Here is a 19,318-nt window from a genome sequence, read left to right as displayed (position 1 = left end):
TAATTGTTAGGTGTACATTATAATGAATATATCTTGCCTATGTTCCAAGGAGTACAGATCAAGGCATATAAAACCAGAACTTGAGTGCAGCGGTGCTACAGCCTAGAGAGAACAAGTGACTTAGTATCATCATTGGCTTGATATCCCTTGTTTTAAAGATTCTAGTAATCCATCCTTTCATTTTCCATGGGTAGTGATAGTGAAACTGTTGATCCTTGAAAGTGAAATCTGACATTTACTGTTATGCTCTGTTGAGTGATTATAGTTTTTTATACTCTGTTCCTGTCGTTATTTCCCCAATCTTTCCATAACGGAGTAACTGAAACTTGTTCTCGTTGAACATCATATTGCTATCAGTGGTCCACTGGAAGACTTTGTTTATATGAGCTTGGAGGTTTGTCGTGTCACTCTGATACAGATTCTAGTATCGTCTGCAGAGGATGATGCGGTGGTATGATTTGTCTCAGTCTGTGTTGGATATGAGAAAGAACAGACCATTATTGTGCCTGGGGGAACGAAGCTTTTTCACTATGGCGACCTCCGATTTCACTCGGTTCACTTTTAAACTTATGGTTCTCTTTGTTAGAAGAGAACCCAGAGTTGTATATCCATCTTCTCACTTTTCTAGTTATTTCTTTTGCACGTATTTTGTAATTTATTATACAATGATCACGTGTCAAAAAAGTCCAGTGTAAATTACATTTGCATATTGCTTGTCTTTCATTGCATCTAACATCATTTAATAATGGTCAAGCAATTGCGAGTGTTAGGAGTGACCTGCTATAAACTCGTGCTGCACTGAGTTGTGTAGTTGTTGAGGTTTCTTATGACTCTTTAAGATTTTAGTAGTGTGGGACGTCAACGTTATTTGTCTATAGTTTTTTGGTATTACTTTACTGCCACCTTAGTGGAGTGGGGTTTATGTCGGTGGTTTTTAACGACTGTTCAGTGATTTCTGTGTACATGAACACAGAATATTCAAGGCACGAGGTAACTGTTTCTTGCAGCTCTTCCTGAATAAGGAATCCAGTGAGTCAGGGCCTGGGGTAGAGTGCAGTGGCTTTCTCGAAGTCAAGTTGAGTCATCTGTCAATTAATGGAGATGTGCGCAGGGTTTTGAGTCTCATCCATAAATAACTCATTTGAATTGTTAATCTTCAGACTGATTAATGGCCCACTGAACACAGTCATTGCAACTTCAGTATATAACTTTATTCTTTGTCATCATCAGTGTAGGTTCCAGCTCTTTTAAGAAAGAGTGCTTTATGAGGCTTAAAGCCTATTGACTGCACTAGGCTCATCAAGGCTGCGTGTAAGCTGTGCGCCACCAGTAAAGAGTACTATTTAATATAAGGGATTATAGTAAACTCTCCGCATATATACACTGAGAGATAGTGTATAAGGTACCCTTCTTGTAAGGGGGAAGAGGGGATATGGTCATACCTCATACTGGGAGAACAGTGGAAAAAACAATTGTTAAGTTTGTTCACAAGGAACTATCGAATATTTAGCCTGACTATTTTAAAGCTAGGCTAGGCTAGGCTTGTCAGCAAACAGGATAAATTTCCTGCCTGACGCGGGTCTTAATCATATAATGACCCGTAGCTAGAAATTTTAGTTATCTGACCGAGGACTTCCGCTGGCTTACCGGTCCACTCCTTTAAAAAATTATGGTTAAGAGTATAATCATTTAATACTATTTTAAAGATGTTACAAATGTCGATCTGATAATTGTCTTTGTAGTAGGCAGTGAGTGGCACACCGCCCCACCCGCCTTGGAAATGCTAACAAGGAGGCTCTTTTCATGCTCTTGAAGGGCTCTTGATCCAAATAATTGGGCTGTTCTCCACTTGGATCAAACGTGTAGTGAATGGCCATAGCAGACATACACTAAGACCATAATTTTTCCCTAAGACGATAGTAACTCTTTGTTTAGGGCGAGACGTGATCAAATGAAGGCTCCCTCTGCTTCCGATTTCATGTTTCTTGGATCAAACTTGCTTAGCTGCGCTTCCCCAGGCGCTGCATGACCCCTTCGCCTGAGGAATGGGAGATAATCAGGCTAGAACCCAGCAAGAGAAGATCGGCCTCACTTGTAGAGTAGCCACATACAAGCTGTAGGTAGCACAACGTCTCCCCTCCCCACCCCTGGTATTGGTTTCCTGCTTCTGGCTGTATTAGGCGGTATTGGGACGCTGTCAAATGGAAATAAATCAGCCACGATTGAGATTTTTTTGTCCATGTAAATATTTTAACCCTTCAGCTTTATATTTCACTTCTTTTTTAATCGTAGAGAATTATAGAGCAACAACAACCCTAAAATATCTGAAAGAAACCTGGGACATATTGACATCTCGCGTTGCACTAACTTGTTTCTTATTCCATCAAGTTCTATAATATTGTTATGCATTTATTTATAAGTTTTCTAAGGTACATGCTTCGTGGTGTGGTAATTCGTGAAACGTGGCCACATACAGTGCCTCATTACACAGGCACACTCATAGGTAACATCTATATATCATGATGAAAATACCTGGGTATTGTACATGTTTAATCAACTTGTTGGATTTGTATTGCATTACTGCTACCATACAGGTACAGTCTGTGGACTTTAACGCCACAGACTATTATAGTTTATAGAAACTATAATAGACCCCGGGAAGTGTTTAGCAGGCCTGGTCGAAACAGTCACTTGCATCACATTCGATACACAGCTTCAGGAGGCCAGAAATCTGTGATGCTGATCATAGTAGTTTCGTTTCCCACAACTTTGTTATATTCGTCACTTCTCTCATTATCACCTCTGCTGTCACTATCATGTAATGACGTAAATACATTTTCCTTCGGAGAACTGTGCTTAGGACTCCCTGAGGGTGACGTCACAACTGTATCTTGAAGTTTAGAAGGACACAAAAATGCAGGAGCATTGCAATTATCCTGTGCTAGGCAATTCTAACTCGAACCTATGACCCTTATGGGTTTAGCGCTTATGATTTTAATCTAGCTCTCTAAGTTTAGAACAGGCCGTTCCTGCCTGTCCCAACTACTGGACCACTATGACATGGTATTGGATGCTCTGAAGGATAAACAAAACGCAGATGTAGTATACACTGATTTTTTCAAAAACCTTCGACAAGTGCGACCATGGTGTAATAGCGCACAAAATGCGTGATAAAGGAATAACGGGAAAAGTTGGTAGATGGCTCTATAACTTCCTAACAAATAGGACACTGAGTGATAGTAATCAGAGTAAAGTCTGAGGCGGCTACAGTGGAAAGCTCTGTTCCACAAGGCACAGTACACACTCCCATCCTGTTCATCCTCATATCTGACATAGAGATGTAAGCCACAGCACTGTGGGACTAGAGGGACTAGTCTCAAATTTGCACACGAAAATCGCTCCCTGGGAAAGCAAAAGACACGGCAGGAGATGCAACATCCCTTTCCCTAATGAAAAGTAGGGGCGCTACGAGTACAGTAAGTGTCAGGGGCCCAAGACTGTTTAACTGCCTCCCAGCATACATAAGGGGGATTATCAATAGACCCCTGGCTGTCTTCAAGAAGGCACTGGACAGGCACCTAAAAACAGTACCTGACCAGCAAGGCTGTAGTTTGTACGTCGGTTTGCCTGCGGCCAGCAGTAACAGCCTGGTTGATCAGACCCTAATCCACCACGAGGCCTGGTCATAGACCGGGTCGTGGGGGCGTTGACCCCCGAAATCCTCTCCAGGTATACCCCTCACCCATTCGTCCGACCTTTATTTAAAGATAACCAACATTCTCGCCCCAGTTATGCTACTTGGGAGTTTGCCCACCCATCCATAACTCCATTACAAAACCAGTATCTCTCTATATCCATTCTAAATCAAAATTTCTCTTAACTTGAATCCATTGCTGCGAGCCCTGTCTTAGATACCTTCAACACATTAATTAAATCCCTTTACTTTTTCTGCTTTCCATTTGTACACTTCACTCATATCCCTCCTAATTCTGCGTCTTTCCAGAGTGCAGATTTGGTGCCTTTTTCAGCCTATATTGGGAAAGTTTGTTACATGGGATAAACTTCGTCATACTTCTCCGTTTATTTTTCCAGCCAGCGTGCTCGTGTCCATTCTGTAATATGGAGACCGGAACTAAACAGCCTAATCTAAATGAAGCCTTAAGAAAGATATATAAAGCTGAAGTATAACCATAGAACTACAAAAAAAAAAATGTTATTATTTATCCCTGTCAGTATTGAAATGAAGCCAAGAATCCTATTAATTTTATTGACTTTGTTTTTGCTGACCCGAACTCCCAGATTTTTTTTTAATTACTTAGATTGTAAGCACTTTAGCTAATTATTTTCTTTTCCTAGGGTAACCTTACGTTTGTCCATATTGAATTGTATCTGCCACTGCCTGGACTCTCAAGTTATCTGATGGTCTAGATCAACCAGGCTGCGATGGATATGTGGGTCAGCAGGCCACCAGCAGCAACAGCCTGGTTTGACTACGCAAGCACCAGACGAGCCTGGTCCAAGGCTAGGCTCTGAGAGTACAAAAACTCTTGGAACTCATCAGATGTACATCAAATTTATTCAGTGTCATTAGCAAACTTGTCATTTATGTATGATGTAAACAACAAGGGTCTCAGTATTGACCCATGTGGCACATCAGGTGTAACGGGTCCCCCATCCTAATTTCTCCCTATTTGTGCACGTTCTCCGTTGCCCATCCGTGAGCAAGCCTTGACCCAGGGGATAATTTCTCGTCCAATACCATGTGCTGCTACTTTCGTTGTTACTCTGGAACTCCATCAAGGGCTGTACTGAAGTACATATACATTGTCATTCTTTATCATGGTCTGCTGCCTCAGTGAAAAAAGTTAGTAAATTCGTACCATGCCCCGTTGTAAGATTTTTTAAATTTATTAATCAAATTTTATCTTTCATTGTGGCTTCGAATTGCATCCTCAATTATTTATTCCATAAACTTTCCCACAATTGAGGTAAGGCTGAATATTCTAAAAGTTGAAGGTAAGGACATATGCCAAGTCTTGTAAATGTGTATCATATTCGCCGTTTTCCACTTACGCGGTGCAGTACCTTTTTAACACAACTCGTCAGGGCCGGATGACTGTTTGGTTTCATTCTATCAAGTTGTTTGAAGATCTTGTCACAAGTGACTTTGTTCTTGCATAATTTATTCTCGTCCTGACCTGTATAATTATTGATCTCCAGGATTTAATTTGTATATTCTTCTTGTGTTAAAAGTGGTGCACATTTGTGGGTAATTGTAAGCTGGCCTGGTTTACATTTAAGCGAGTCTCTCCGTCCCCCCCCCCCTCCCCCGTCCCTGGTTATACATAATACAAGCGAAGCGAAGTTTCGACCTGAGGTCTGGTAAGTTGGGAAAGGAAGAAGGATGTGTAAGGATGAAGTGTGAAGGAGTGGTGACCCAACTACTTTGGCTTGTATTAATAACGGTATGTGGGTGTATGTTATGCATAATAATCAGATGACTGTGTGTACTACACCCATCACAGGCACATGTGTATACAAGATGTACACCTATGTATTCCTAAAAGAAACCCTCTGGGTTGGTCCCTGACTCCCTCGCCACCTTAATTTCTTGTTTCCCTTTGCTTTTCCTTATTAGCCAGCAACAATGGCTCATATTTCCCCGCTCTTTTTATAAAGCATCGATGAATGATTTAATTTCTTCATACAACCGCCCAGCAAGACAGTTTTGACGCACCTTGTTAACTCCGAGAAGAGGATATCTGCGGCTGTGCCAAGCCTCTGATTTATCATTTCTCTGACGTGTTGTGATTGTATTCTAGTGCACAGCCTGCTGACGATGACAAAATTCCTTTATGAACATCTGATTCTTGCAAAATAACGATCTTGTAATGGGGGTTATAAGTAGAATTGTTGGCGACCCTGGTCACCCTGGGTGTGCTTGTGTGCTTGAACTTTGGCATCATCTCTGGCACTGAGTGTCATCGTTGATTATTCTCATTGCTCCTACTACGTTGCCTTCATTTTTTTCGGACCTATGCTCGCGCATTTTCTCTGTATCCGTAGAACTTTTCTTGGGTCTTCTTGGCAGTGTGGGGGAAGGCAAAGTATTATGTAAATGGTTGAGAGAATCGAGGAGTTGATGAATGAGACACTATGGTATACTATTTATTGTGGAAAATTTCGCCAGTTAGTGGTTTCATCAGTCCATTACAGAGAACGATGGAATATGAGCAAGAGTTGAGGTAATCATTCCCTCAGCCTGGAGATGTGTTCATTCCAGGGGCTTATATACCTGTGTGCAGTATAATCTCTTCTCCGCGCAAATTCTGTACTATATCAAGATTTATGGACTGAACATCTCCAGGCTGAGGGAATGGTTACCTCAAACTCCTGCTCATCTTCTACCGTTCTTCTCTATAGTGGCCTGGTGAAGCCAATAACTGGCGAAACTTTTCAGTAACAAAGATTCCCAAGTGTGGGGGGGAAGTAGTCATTCATACAGTGTATGGGGTGGGTAGTCGTGCAGTGTGTGGGGAGTGGGGGTAGTCATGCAGTGTGTGGTAATATACACCTAGCATAGCAGAGTTAGGTGGTGCGGAGGGAAGCCTTGTAAGTATATCTGGTAATTTATCATAAGCACACGCACCAAGCCAGTTTGTCGTGTGGCAGCTTACATGCATCAGTACAAACGTCTTAGCCAGGCAACACTGCCACTACAGTGCAAGTAGGTTAGTCTTTTATTATTTCAGCAAACAAAAGAAATGGAAACAAAAGTTTAGAAGGACAACATGAAGACTGTTGCTTGAAGCTACACGCTGCTCCCCAAACCTGACTCGTCCCACCCACGCATTCTGTGCCAGGAACTCACAATCAAAACATATAAGTACTTGCATATTTTTTATGTGACGAGGTTTCACTCTTATGTGGAGATTCGTAAACCTCCACAGAGAGAAATCTGGTTTTATGAAAGTGTTACTCTGGGCATGGATGTGGTTCACCACTTGTGGGCTTCTGCCCATATTGCATAATCTGCAATAATTCAAGAAGATGAAATCAGACAAAGTATTCAGGAGTGTATGCCGTAAACAATAATGCAAATGCAGCAAAAACAGAGAAAATGCTGGTGGATTATGATAACCTTCAATACAAAAGAAGCAACTCCAGTGATAGTATTCATCAGTTATATTCTCGCACGTAGAATATTGCTTTGGTTTCACTGTATTTGAAGACAAGGATAATAGAGCTGAAAAATGTACAGATGTGGTGGAGGCTGGATTTATACTGTTATCATGAATATGACGTGTAAACTACTTGGGAACGCCTCAGAGCGCTTGCAGTATTCTCTCTAAAAACGTAGGAAGAGGAAGAAACTTCAGAGGCTGGTCCTCAGTCTTCACACTACCATAACTTACTGGAGTGAGAGATGGAGGCCCAGTGAAGAGCAAGAGAACAATGTCAACTTTAGAGTTCCAGTACTCGTGTTGCTACCAGCAGACATCAGGAAATTGCCAGAGTGACGGTAAGCTTTCAGAAGGAGCTAGAAAGTTATTTCTTACAAGTTCTTGATAAGCCGGCTTGTGACGGCTTGCCAGACGCTAGCACCAGCAGCCTGGTTGACTAGGCGGTAAGCAAAATAGCAGAGTCGTCTGCAGGACTGAGAAGATAGAAACACCCTCGAACCAGGTCACAGGTATATGTTAGCAGCTCTCACACTACAGTAGTCACAACACCGCCGCCGCTCGTGACCATGGGTTTTCAGCCCTTGAACACGATTTAAATCCTCACCGTTGATTGGCCCTGCCACGGCATTGGATCCAAAATTATAATTTGCACCAGCAATAACTATTTTTGTTGGTGTTCGGTTAGTTCGTTAAACTAAATGTTAGGTAAAAAAAAAAAAAACTGACTTACCATGGTGGCGGGCGGATAATTGAATCTTATAAAAGTGCATTAAGTTGATTAAAGAGGCCGTCAGCCTCCACGACTCCCCTGAACTGCGCTGAAAATATGATTTGCCTGTGATCTACAAAATTATTTTGTATGAACAAAATTTTGGGTGATAAAACTTTTGGCAGTGTACCTAACAAATATCTATAGTTATGTTTTTTTTTTCTAAGTAGAGCTTGATTAAGTCTTTAACTTTAAAAGCTCTGGGGAAAGACAAAAAAATTGGAGAGAGAAACTTTATTGAGATGTTTCGTCTGTGGAACAGGCTTCTTCAGTCAATACACAAAATGCAAATTTATGCAAACGTAGTAAAGTGCATGGCCGGGGCGGTGAGGTCATTGTGTGTTCTACTTAGAGCGGGATGTCTAGATGATTGATCTGCTCTTAGTGTCTTCTTACCATAGGTCTGTTATGGACTAATGAGATGTCAGAAATAGTTTTATTCACTAGAAATAAAAAGGGTACACTCTTTAGATGATTTACGAACTGCACAAATAGATCATAGAAAGTTATACCAGCAGAGTAAAAGAGCCGCTGTAGTTGGGAAGTGTAGTGTAGGAAGAAGTTCCAAGCTAGACTTTTATTGGGCCATTTTGCTCTACGCAGAGCGACACGGTAACACTAAAAGCTTAGTTTGTAACTCTCCTTTCCTCACCGTGGTCATGGTTTCAATATGCACTGGATTACCACCGGATGTAGAAAGTGAAACCATACAACATTATTCCTCTTAACTGTGATCAACTTGTCAACTTAAAATGCGACACTGTATTAGTGAATAGGAAAATGCTAAAGTTCAGGTGCCAAATCAACCAGGCTGTGATGGATATGTGGGTCAGTGGGCCGCCAGCAGCAACAGCCTGGTTGATCAGACACCAGACGAACCTGACCCATGGCCGGGCTCCGGTACTAGAAAAACTTGTGACGCTCCTGGGGTTCATGTCCCAGCAGCCCAGTTCCAGATCTGGTTGCTGACCAGATCGACAAGGATGTTGGTTCTGGTCGCAATCCAACATGCACACCACAGCCTATCTGATCAGGAACTAGCTTGAGGGAAAGATAAAGTCCCCCCCCCCACCTCCCATTGAAGACAGCCAGAAGTTTGTTGGCTATTCCCTTGATATAGGAAGGAAGGGCATTGAGAAGGCTGGTACCTCTGATACTTGGTTCTTCGTGCACTCATCGCACCCCTTTTTTGTTGGAGACACTTTGCGAGAGTTGAAATTTGATTCCACTGCCTGTGAAGAACCACATAGTAAATCTTGTAAATAAGGTGGCCAAGAAGCTTATAGCATTTAGACGTATCTCGCATCTGCTAAGGCTGCAGGACTCTGTACGAGGCACAGATGCACTCACACCTTGAGTATTCGTCACTTTCTTGGATTGTCTAATCCCCGTCTCGCCTACTACTACTTGACAGAATCGAGAACAGAGCAAGACGAATCATCTTTCGTCTGGACCCGGCCTGGACAGAGCTGTCATTTCAACAGAGCTTTCAACACCGGAGGGATGTGGGTGGCCTTAGTGCTATGTACAAGGCCAGTGTTGTTGAGGTGCCATACTTGGCTCCACTTCGTTGTCAGCTAGAAAAGAGCTACACAAGAAGTCGGGCAGCGAACATCAACTACTCTGGTTGCACCCTTCTCAAGAACAACACTTCATCTTGGATCATTCATTCCTAGAATGACCCGAATCTGGAACGTGTTCGTACAACATAATGACATCGATGAAATAGCCATTTGCCCACAGACTACTCCAACTTCATCCTATTCTCTTTTAGTATGTCTCATAACAAAAAGGCTGTCAAACGAACTGAGGTAGATAACAGCTCTTAGCTTGAAAATAAAGCGAGAACTTCGTTGACAGCGAGAAGCGAGCTTCTACACCACAAGACGGGCAGCAAGCAGCAACTTCACATGACTGTACCCTTCTCCAGGACATCTCATCTGAGATCATTTATTCCTAGGATGACTCGAGTCTGGAACATGTTCGTACAGCATTATAACATCAGCGAAATAGTTGATAAAATGAAATTGCTGGCCCACAGATGACTCCAGCTTCATCCTGTTCGTGTTTCCTAACGCGGGTCAGTCATATGAAGACTCGCGTACGCTTAATGGTGTGTTTAGAGCACACTTAGAGCGCCATGAACTAACATCTTCCAGAGAATCTGGTTTAGATCCCCGGTAGTCAGTTCGCCTTCTCAGCATATTTCATTAAGGTTATGATATATTTGGCCCAAGTTGATATTTTTGATGCTGAAATTGAATTGGTTGAATTCGCCCTCGTGATTGTTGGTGTGTATCTGACCCTGGCTACTGTGCACGCAGTTCTGTACCTTGATTATGCTGTGGTCTGAGATTGCAGTTTTAGGCACCAGTACGGTATGTCCCGGATCAGGTCTTCATTGTTGATTGGTACAAGGTGGTGTAAGGTACATCAGTCTGGTCGTTTTCTGCAGTCTGCAGGTAAATATATTGCAGAGGTTTGATAATTCTGATGTGTGTGACTGTTCCTCCAAACTATTTCCAGGGACTTTGCTATTTTTGCTACATTTTTAGTGTGTAAATATAAATGTATTTTTTCATGGAAGGTGTACATTATTTGAAAGGTTGGCATGCACTCTAGGCCTCCCCAGCACCTAAATGGTGGCACGCACATGCTTTTCCCTGTCATGTGCCATAACCCACTGTTCAGTGGGTGTGGTCGGATGTGGTGCAGTGTAGTGTGTACCTACTACACCTTCATTCAATGTTTACCTGGCCCTAGAACACTAAATATACAATTTACTTAGGGTCGTTTTTAGTATATAGTAGCCGCATGGAACCAACACATCAGACTAGGAAGATGCATCATAATATACACCTGGAAAATGCTGAAGGAACTGGTCCCAAACCTTTACACTGGCATCACTCCGTATGACAAAGAGACATGGTAGACTGTACAAAATACCTCCAATAAAAAAAAATGGGTTCAACGAGTACACTAAGAGAACTCGCCGAGTGTTAGAGCTCCTTAACTCCTCAGTGGCCTCTACATGCATAAGAGGATTTACCAACAAACCTCTGGCTGTCTTCAAGAACTGGACAAATTCTTCAAATCAGTTCCTGGCCAACCCGGAGCTGTGGTTCGTACATTAGATTGCATGCGGCCAGCAGTAACGGCCTGACTGACGAGGCCTTGATTTACCAGGAGGCCTAGTCTGTGGCCGGGCATGGGGGGATTTTTATGTTTCTAACAATCCCAGAGAGTAATAAACAGTGTAGTCGAAGGCTGCTACAGTGAAAAGCTCTGTTCCTCAAGACATAGTATTCACACCACTTTTCTCATTTTTATATCGGACATCAACAAGGCTATAATTCATACCACCGTAACTTTTTTTTTCGGAGACCCTAGAATCTCTTAGTGACATCTGTTGAAGAGAGAGCAAATCTTCAGGACAAGTTTCAGTTGCTCCGCTATGGAATATTGGAGGAAAGACTGAAATGGAGTGCAAGACAAACTCAGATTATTCAATAAGCAAAAGTTCCATCTGCGAGACCTGGGAATAATGATGGAAGATCTTACATTCAAGGATCACAACGATGTTTTTATTGCTGCAGCAAGGAAAATGATAGGCTGGATAACTATTCTTTCTAGACGAGAGATGCTGAACAAATGATACTTTTCAAGCCACTTCTCTCCAGTCTGGAATACTGTTGTATACTGACCCGCCCCCTTCAAGGCTGAGTTGGAAAAATATACAGAGAACTTTCAAAGCCGGTATACATTGTCAAGGATCTGAACTACTAGGAGTACTTGAAGTCTCAACTGTATTCCTGGTAACGTAGGCGAGAAAGGTACCTATATCATAATTTACAATTGAAAAAAAAATCTTGAGATTGATCCCGAACCTAAACACTGAAATTACCCCTTATGACAACAACATACTTGGCAGACCGTGCAAAATACCTCCACTAACAAGCTGGGGCTCGACGATTACACTAAAAGAGAGCTCGTTGAGTGTCAGAAGTCCTTGACTCTTCAACGTCCTTCATGCATAAGGAAAATTATCGCAAACTTATGGCTGTCTACAAGATGGAACTGGACAAGCTCCTCAAATCATTGCTCGACTAGCCGGGCTGTGGTTCATACGTTGGCCTGGTCTGGGACCGGGCCACGGGGACGTTGCTCCCCGGAAGCACCATTTAGGTATCCAGGTGTTATGCCTTGGGAAAGCTGTTGACCTGGTAGATCCTACTAGATCCTATTTGACTCTTTTTTTTTATAGTAGACTATTTTCTGTCAGTTGAGGATTGATCACATTTCTTTAATAACTACCAGTTCTGAGGGATCCTGCACCTCTTATACATCATCAGTGCCGCTGACTCTTGAACATATTAACTGTGTGCTCTCCTCTTCGTACATGAGACTGAAATAATTGCGACGACCTCGGTGAGGTTGAAGACAAGGATTTTATGCCCCGATTTTTAGTTTGAGTGTAAATATTTAACATTTTATCTCTTGTTTTAGCGTGTGTGATTGTACTTTGAATGACTTGTTAAATTTTCATGTATAGTGCAGTGAATGTTTGGGTGTCAAAGCACAGTATTTCTTTCTGTACAATTTTAAGTAATGGGTTTGAACTGGAGTTGAAACAATGATTCAAGAATGAAAATAAATATGAGTATTGCCAAGCATCCAGTCTAACACGTGTTCTCTCTTTCCAGGTACACCTTTTCCTGCCTCACTGTTGTTCTGATCTGCGTTCGAAGGTAGTAGGTTGGTAGATTATAACCAACTTGGGGAAATACTACCATCATGTCATGAGTGCGCTTTGGAAGGTATGCTGGGCTTTTTTTTTCACTTATGCACGTAGGGTGGCAGATCATTCTTGTGCACTTGTACTTATGAGACCACGAGTGCAATAGCTCACTGGGCAATGTTATACTGACCCACTCAGAGACAAAGTGAATATTTCGGCATGCACTTAGATGATGAAAGCTTCAGATAGTCATTGCTCATTTCCCAAGCGCTAGGAGCCCAGCGCTTCCCCATGAAAATAATCTTATACATTAAAGTCTCTATTTATGTAATATTTACTTTAGGATGCGTGTTCAGAGGTGACGCCTGGGAAGACGATCCCAGAACCATGAACTGATAACACTTAACACCTGAGTAACGACTGTGCTGAGTAAACTGAGACGGAACCCTATGTCACTGGCTGGTGGTAGACGGGTAGTGAGAAGGGTGAAGTTTTGTGTCACACTAGTATAACCTACAAGGTCTGCTGGTTGATGGTATAACCTACAAGGTCTGCCGGCAGATGGTAGAACCTACAAGGTCTGCCGGCAGATGGTAGAACCTACAAGGTCTGCCGGCAGATGGTAGAACCTACAAGGTCTGCCGGCAGACGGTAGAACCTACAAGGTCTGCAAGTCATTTGTTCTCTCCAGGCAGGAATACTACGGTATACTAGTGGGCCCCCCCCTGTATAGGCAGGTGAGATTGTGGAGCTGGGAAACAGAGAGAGAACTTTCACTGCTCGCATACGCTCGATCAATCATCTGAGCTACTGGGAATGCTTGAAATCTAAACTTAAACTTTATTCCTTGGAATGCAGACAGGAGATACATAATTTACACCTGGAAAATCCAGGAGGGACTGGTCCCAAACTTAAACACCGAAACCACTCTGAATGGCAATTGGCAGACCATGGAAGAATCTTTCCATTAAAGAGCAGGGGCGCAGGGAACCGGACAAGTTCCTGAAGTCAGTGCCTGACCAGCCGGGTTGTGGTTTGTACACTGGAATGCGTGCAGCCAACAGTAAGAGCCTGGTTGTTTAGGCCTTTTATCATCCTAGTCTAGGTCCCGGCCGCGGGAGCGCTCACCCCGGAAACGTCCTTCAAGTATGTAGGTGCCAGATCAACCAGGCTGTGATGGGTATGTGGGCCAACGGGCCTCCAGCAGCAACAGCCTGGTTGACCCGGCAAGCACTAGACGAGCCTTGCCCATGGCCGGGCTCAGAGAATAGATACTCTCTCGAAACTCTTCAAAGGTATATCAAAGATATACCTCTTCTGTTGCTTACTGGAAGACCTGGTTTATATCAACTTAGAGAATTGCTGTCGTCAGTGTATACCACTCGTACAGAATATCTGTAAAGGATGATATGACATTGTAATTTGTTCGACTATAAGAAGGGAAAGAATAATGGCGAGAACCAGTGTATCCTGTGGTTGATAGTGATAAGGTCGGGTGAGCGGGGCTGGTGTCAGGGCAGAGATAAACACTAGAACGCTGGGTGCTTCACCTATGTGATGATGTTTTGTTTTGGAAAACCTAGCAGTGGTAAGTCATCAGCTGTACATCAGCGGCTGCTTAATTACTGATGATACACAGCAGCTGTACATCAGCGGTTGCTAGGTTACTGATGATACACCAGCTGTGCATCAGTAGTTGCTGATAATCAGCACACCAGGAATGTACCGTGGTCCCAGACTATTCAAAATGTTACCAGAAGATATCAGAAACGCTGCTGGGACAAGTGTAGATGTCAAGAGGAAACTGGACACGTTTCTTCACCAGGTACCAGATCAACCAGGCTGTGATGGATGTGTGGGTCGTCGGGCCTCCAGCAACAACAACCTGGTTGACCAAACAAGCACCGGAGGAGCCTGGCCCATGGCCGTGCTCTGGGAGTAGAAAAACTCTCCTCATCTAGGAGATAAATATTTAAGTCTGTTTATCCATTTCAGGTTGCTATTTTTTTTAACACAGGCCCTTTCCACCGAGGCAGTGTGATCCGAAAACGAAGAAACATGCATTCTTTGGGCAACATGTACATTTACCAAACCCTCAGTGATACTTCTCATCGCTACCCCCCCAGTAACACACGACTGATGTTTTCAAGCCCATCGTATTCTGCAGAACGAAAATCTGGGTCTCTCTATTATTTTGACTGTCATACTTGCGTTCAACGTTAAATGTAATAGACTTGTGATGGTTCGTGCCAAGCTCTTCCGTAACCTCCAGATTATTAACAAGGGTCTTCTTGTTTACCAGACTTAAATCAAGCAGGTTATTTTTCCTTTATGGTTCTATCACAAGCTGTTTTAAAAGCAGTTTCCAACCAAAGGAAGTCTCCCTTAGTCCCCCTCTAAGCTTGAGGGTCGGTATAAACACACCTGAAATCAGCTACTCTTGTCCCTCTACAAATTATACAGTGTGCGTGCATTTTTTCAAATCAGCTCCTGATCAGCCGGGCTGTGGTTCATACGTTGCACTGTATGGGGCCGTCAGTAACAGTCTGGTTGATCAGGCCTGAATCCACCAGGCGGCGTGGTCTGGGACCGGGCCATGGGAGGCCCTGACCCCCAGAAGCATCTTTTTAGGTACCTTTCCCTCATAAGTGAGATTACCAGACCCTTGATAGAGGGAGCACCTAGGAAGAAGCCTGTGATGATACCACGTTTTGTGGTGGTGCGAGTAGAAGTGAGGATCATGTTGGTGGGTGGGTTTGTGGTAGACTGTCAAACGTACTTCGTGATCAGATTTGTATAGTAGAACATCGAGGAAAGGTTTAGTACTAACGACTTACTTTTAACATGTGAATTTGATGAAAGGATAGAATCTGGTAGTCTCTCGTCTGTCAGGCCAGGAACTAGGTTTCGTGCGGGACTGGGCCACGGGGGCGATGACCCCTAGAATCTACGAAAGGTAAGGCACCGAGAGAGGAGATGGAGGACGAGGTAAAGGATATGATGCATCGAGCTTTTTAACTGTTTGGAAACTCTTCCAGTTAGAAATATTTTACTTATAGTTAAATGACTTAAAATATTGATTTTGAATTGAGATGATAAAAATTATTTTGGAGCGAATTAGAGAGGAGATGAATTATTTTGGAGCGAATAAAAAATGAGGGGACTGTAGGGCGAATGGTCAAATACATAAAATAAACTGGACACACAGCATGTGTAAAAGACCGTGCAGTTTTCCTGGAAGAGTGATACTTGTGCCTTCCTGTCGTTCATTAACTTATTCCAAATATTTTCAGCTAATGAAACAGTAGAGAGTTCGAGGATGAAGTAATGTGGGGAAGGTTAAGATAGGGTTGGTGTGGGCTTGCTTCACTTTTATTATGTTCTACCTTTAGATTCAACCTTATTGTCCTAGCCTGTCCGGCGCCTAGCCTGTCTTCCTGGTTTAGTTCGTGGTTCTGTGTTAGTTTCATATTTAAATCTTTTATAGAATGTTTGACCTTATGAAATACATTTGTGGAACTTGGTGATGTCCAAGCAAGGCGAAATGTGTTCGCGTGTAGTGGTTTGAGCAAACTGTCGTAGCAGGCAACTTGCAGCTTGCCAGCTAAGCTGGGTGTATGGCATGATAAAGATTATCAAGTGGCAGCATAAGGTACAAGGAGTGGCCGGGAGCGCCAGGCCAGGCGAGAGTGCTAATGTCTCGGAAATCCCTGCTATTTGAGTCGCACTCGGGTGTGTGTGTGTGTGTGTGTGTGTGTTGGGGAGGGGGTGATGTTCCTGTGCTTACCTGGTTGTGCTTACAAGGGTCAGTTCATAGCTCTTGGCCTCCCTCCCTTTGTACCCCTATAGACAGGCCCCGAAAGCTCGACCGTATCTACTCTTGAGACTGTGTAGTGTTTGTTGTAGCTATGCTTGAAGTACTGGACCTAACAGTGACGGCACTATGCAAGTACTGTAGTCTATGTAAATGCTTGTATCATGTGGGAGTTCGACACGTGGATTAGGTAAGAAATACTCACGTAGGCTGGTATTACGTATAATTACAGATAAGGTGGGTTGCGCCCTTACAGCCGTGACCTATCTCCTTGCTCACACTCGTAACACTGACTGACTGACTGGCCGCCCACGTACCCATAGAGGGTCTTTGAATAATGCCAGGTCAGCGCAATATGAGTTCAGATAGTGACTCAGGCAGAGACGGTTGGTCGTTGAGTCAACGGTACACTGGTTACTGGTAACTGGTTACTACTACTGAGAGCTCGGCGACGCTAACGTATGTCGTCCCGACATACAACTAATACAAACTAGAGATGGCAGGTATACGGCTTGGGCTGATTCTATACAATGTCAAAGTACACAACAATTAAACATTATAACATACATAAGTAGAACATTGGAATGGAAGCTTACGTGACTGAAACTGTAATGCAATACAAGGTATACTATAGTACAACTTAAAACTCAACAAATGAACAACGAACTCAACGTTGAGATTACACAGTAGAAGTGATAAAAAAAATTTTTGATCGATCGATCTGTATTCATGTGATCTACGGATTCTGAGGAAGGAATATATACAAAGAAAGAGTGTTTAACAGAAAGGCAGATTCGGTGCACTCAAATCTAGACTGTTAACTCTCAGAATGCGGAGAGAACATGAACACAAAAAATAAATTCTTGAATACTGATAAGTTGATACTGTAATTATTCATCTATACAGGTTATTTACATTTAACCCCAACTCTGCTAGGGTGAGATTGACATATGCAGAATGGGTGTCATCTCTGGGAGGATCAAACTCTGTAGCATTGGCTAACTCATGCTGTATTTGAGGCAAATCTGAATTGGAAGTTACAAATGATACTTGAGGATTTCTCAATACCTGTCGTGTACGTAGGGAATAACGACATTCAGGTTGATCGTCTGACTGAGTATCAGAGGAAGAGAGTACATGATCAGGAGGATTGTCAGAGTCTGTCACATTAGTCTGGGTTGGAACATCATTATCATCACATACTAACTTCATATGATCTAAATGCGATTCTTTATACTGACCAGTACTAATCTCTCTAACCTTATACTTATTACCAGTGATATGTTCAACTACTCGATAAGGACCAATAAACTTTTGATCAAGCTTTGGCATTGCAGACGTTTTGTTAAAGTTAATCAGCATAACTCTCGAACCTACTTTGATTTTGGATGGCTTTGCTCGAGTGTTTGCGACTCTTGTAAATTCAGCTGTTGATTTATGAAGTGTTTCACGGATTCTTCTAAAAACACTTTGAGCTAAGCTGGTACGAGTTGCTATGAAATCATCAGGGTTGTAATTTGGTTTCGGATTAGAATATAACAACTCATAAGGCAAACGTTTATCTACACCATACAATGCATAATGTGGAGTGTCACCTATAGAAACATTGTAAGCAGAATTTATAGCACACTGCACATCAGGTATAACTTCATCCCAAGTTTCACTGTTGGGATTGATAGTGGCTCTCAAGACATCAAGTACTTTCTTATTGGTTCGTTCCGCTAACCCATTGCTGGCAGGATGATGAGGAACAATGGTGGATTTAGAGATCTTGTACAAGGTACACAAATTTTCAAGAATCTCATTACAGAATTCACCTCCATTATCTGTTACTAGGGACTTAGGAGTGGTATGCCTGCAGATAATGCGTTCTTTAAACGCTTTAGCTACTGTCTCGGCAGTCTTACCTGCAATAGGAACTAACTCACAATATCTGGTGAAATGGTCTACCATAACACACAGATGTTTGTTACCTTGGAGGGAACATTGGAAATTAGTTAACAAATCTAGCGCAACCCTTTCCCACGGTTCGCTAGTAGTTGGATATACTTGGATTGGATTAGGACCATTAGCATTGCCTTTATGTTGCATGCAGACACTACATTTCTTAACATACTCAGAAATATCAGTTGCCATACGAGGCCAAAAGTATTTCAATCTGGCTTGTTTTACTGAACGATCCATACCAGGGTGTGCAACACCTGGTACATCGTGAACTAGCTGTAAGGCTACATTCACTAGTGACTGTGGAATTACTAACTGGTATACTCTTCTGCTAGGAGTACCCAACTCGGCTGTTCGATACAGTAATTCTTGGTTCATGACAAAGTCACTGATGGGTGCTGGTGGCTTCACAGTCAGAATAAGATCTTCCTGGAGCAGGAATCGAATCACACCAGACCACATGGGATCTGTTCGTTGAGCATTCTTTACATCTTCAGCACTAAATGGAGGGTCTGCAGTTACTATACTAACATGTCGCGATAAGGCATCTGCGACTACATTTGACTTGCCAGGTAAATGCTCAAAGGTGGGATTGAACTCTTGGATAGTCAAGGTCCATCTGGCTAACCTTCCAGTAGGTTGTTTGTTCTGGAATAAGGGTATCAGTGGAGCATGGTCTGTCAAGACATGAACAGAGTACTGATAAATAATGTCTCGGAAGTGCTTTAAAGACCATACTATTGCTAAAGCTTCTTGCTCAGTTACTGTATAATTACGTTCAGCCTTTGTAAGGACTCGGCTAGCAAATGCAACTGCGTTGTACTTGCCATCGGTCTTCTGAGCTAGTACGGCACCTATGCCAATTGAAC

General features: G+C 42.7%; 1 protein-coding gene across 2 annotated transcripts in view; it reads left to right on the top strand.

Annotated features, from left to right (window-relative positions):
- The window catches only part of Clic (chloride intracellular channel protein 5), a 154,520-nt gene that overhangs the window by 85,756 nt on the left and 49,446 nt on the right, over nucleotides 1–19,318 (top strand). Inside the window, exon 1 of one of the 2 annotated variants that reach the window (XM_070101904.1) lies at nucleotides 12,672–12,770. The exons of the other annotated variant lie outside the window; for it this stretch is intronic. Within the exon in view, the coding sequence (XP_069958005.1) occupies nucleotides 12,753–12,770 (18 nt within the window). The 5' untranslated portion in view covers nucleotides 12,672–12,752. Of the gene's footprint in view, nucleotides 1–12,671; nucleotides 12,771–19,318 lie in introns of those variants that run through there. 2 annotated transcript variants of the gene reach the window in all.

The sequence above is a fragment of the Cherax quadricarinatus genome, chromosome 5 (assembly GCF_038502225.1).
Source record: "Cherax quadricarinatus isolate ZL_2023a chromosome 5, ASM3850222v1, whole genome shotgun sequence".
Classification (NCBI taxonomy): domain Eukaryota; kingdom Metazoa; phylum Arthropoda; class Malacostraca; order Decapoda; family Parastacidae; genus Cherax; species Cherax quadricarinatus.
Note: the sequence above shows the minus strand (reverse complement) of the source record. Positions and strands in the feature narration are given on the sequence as shown.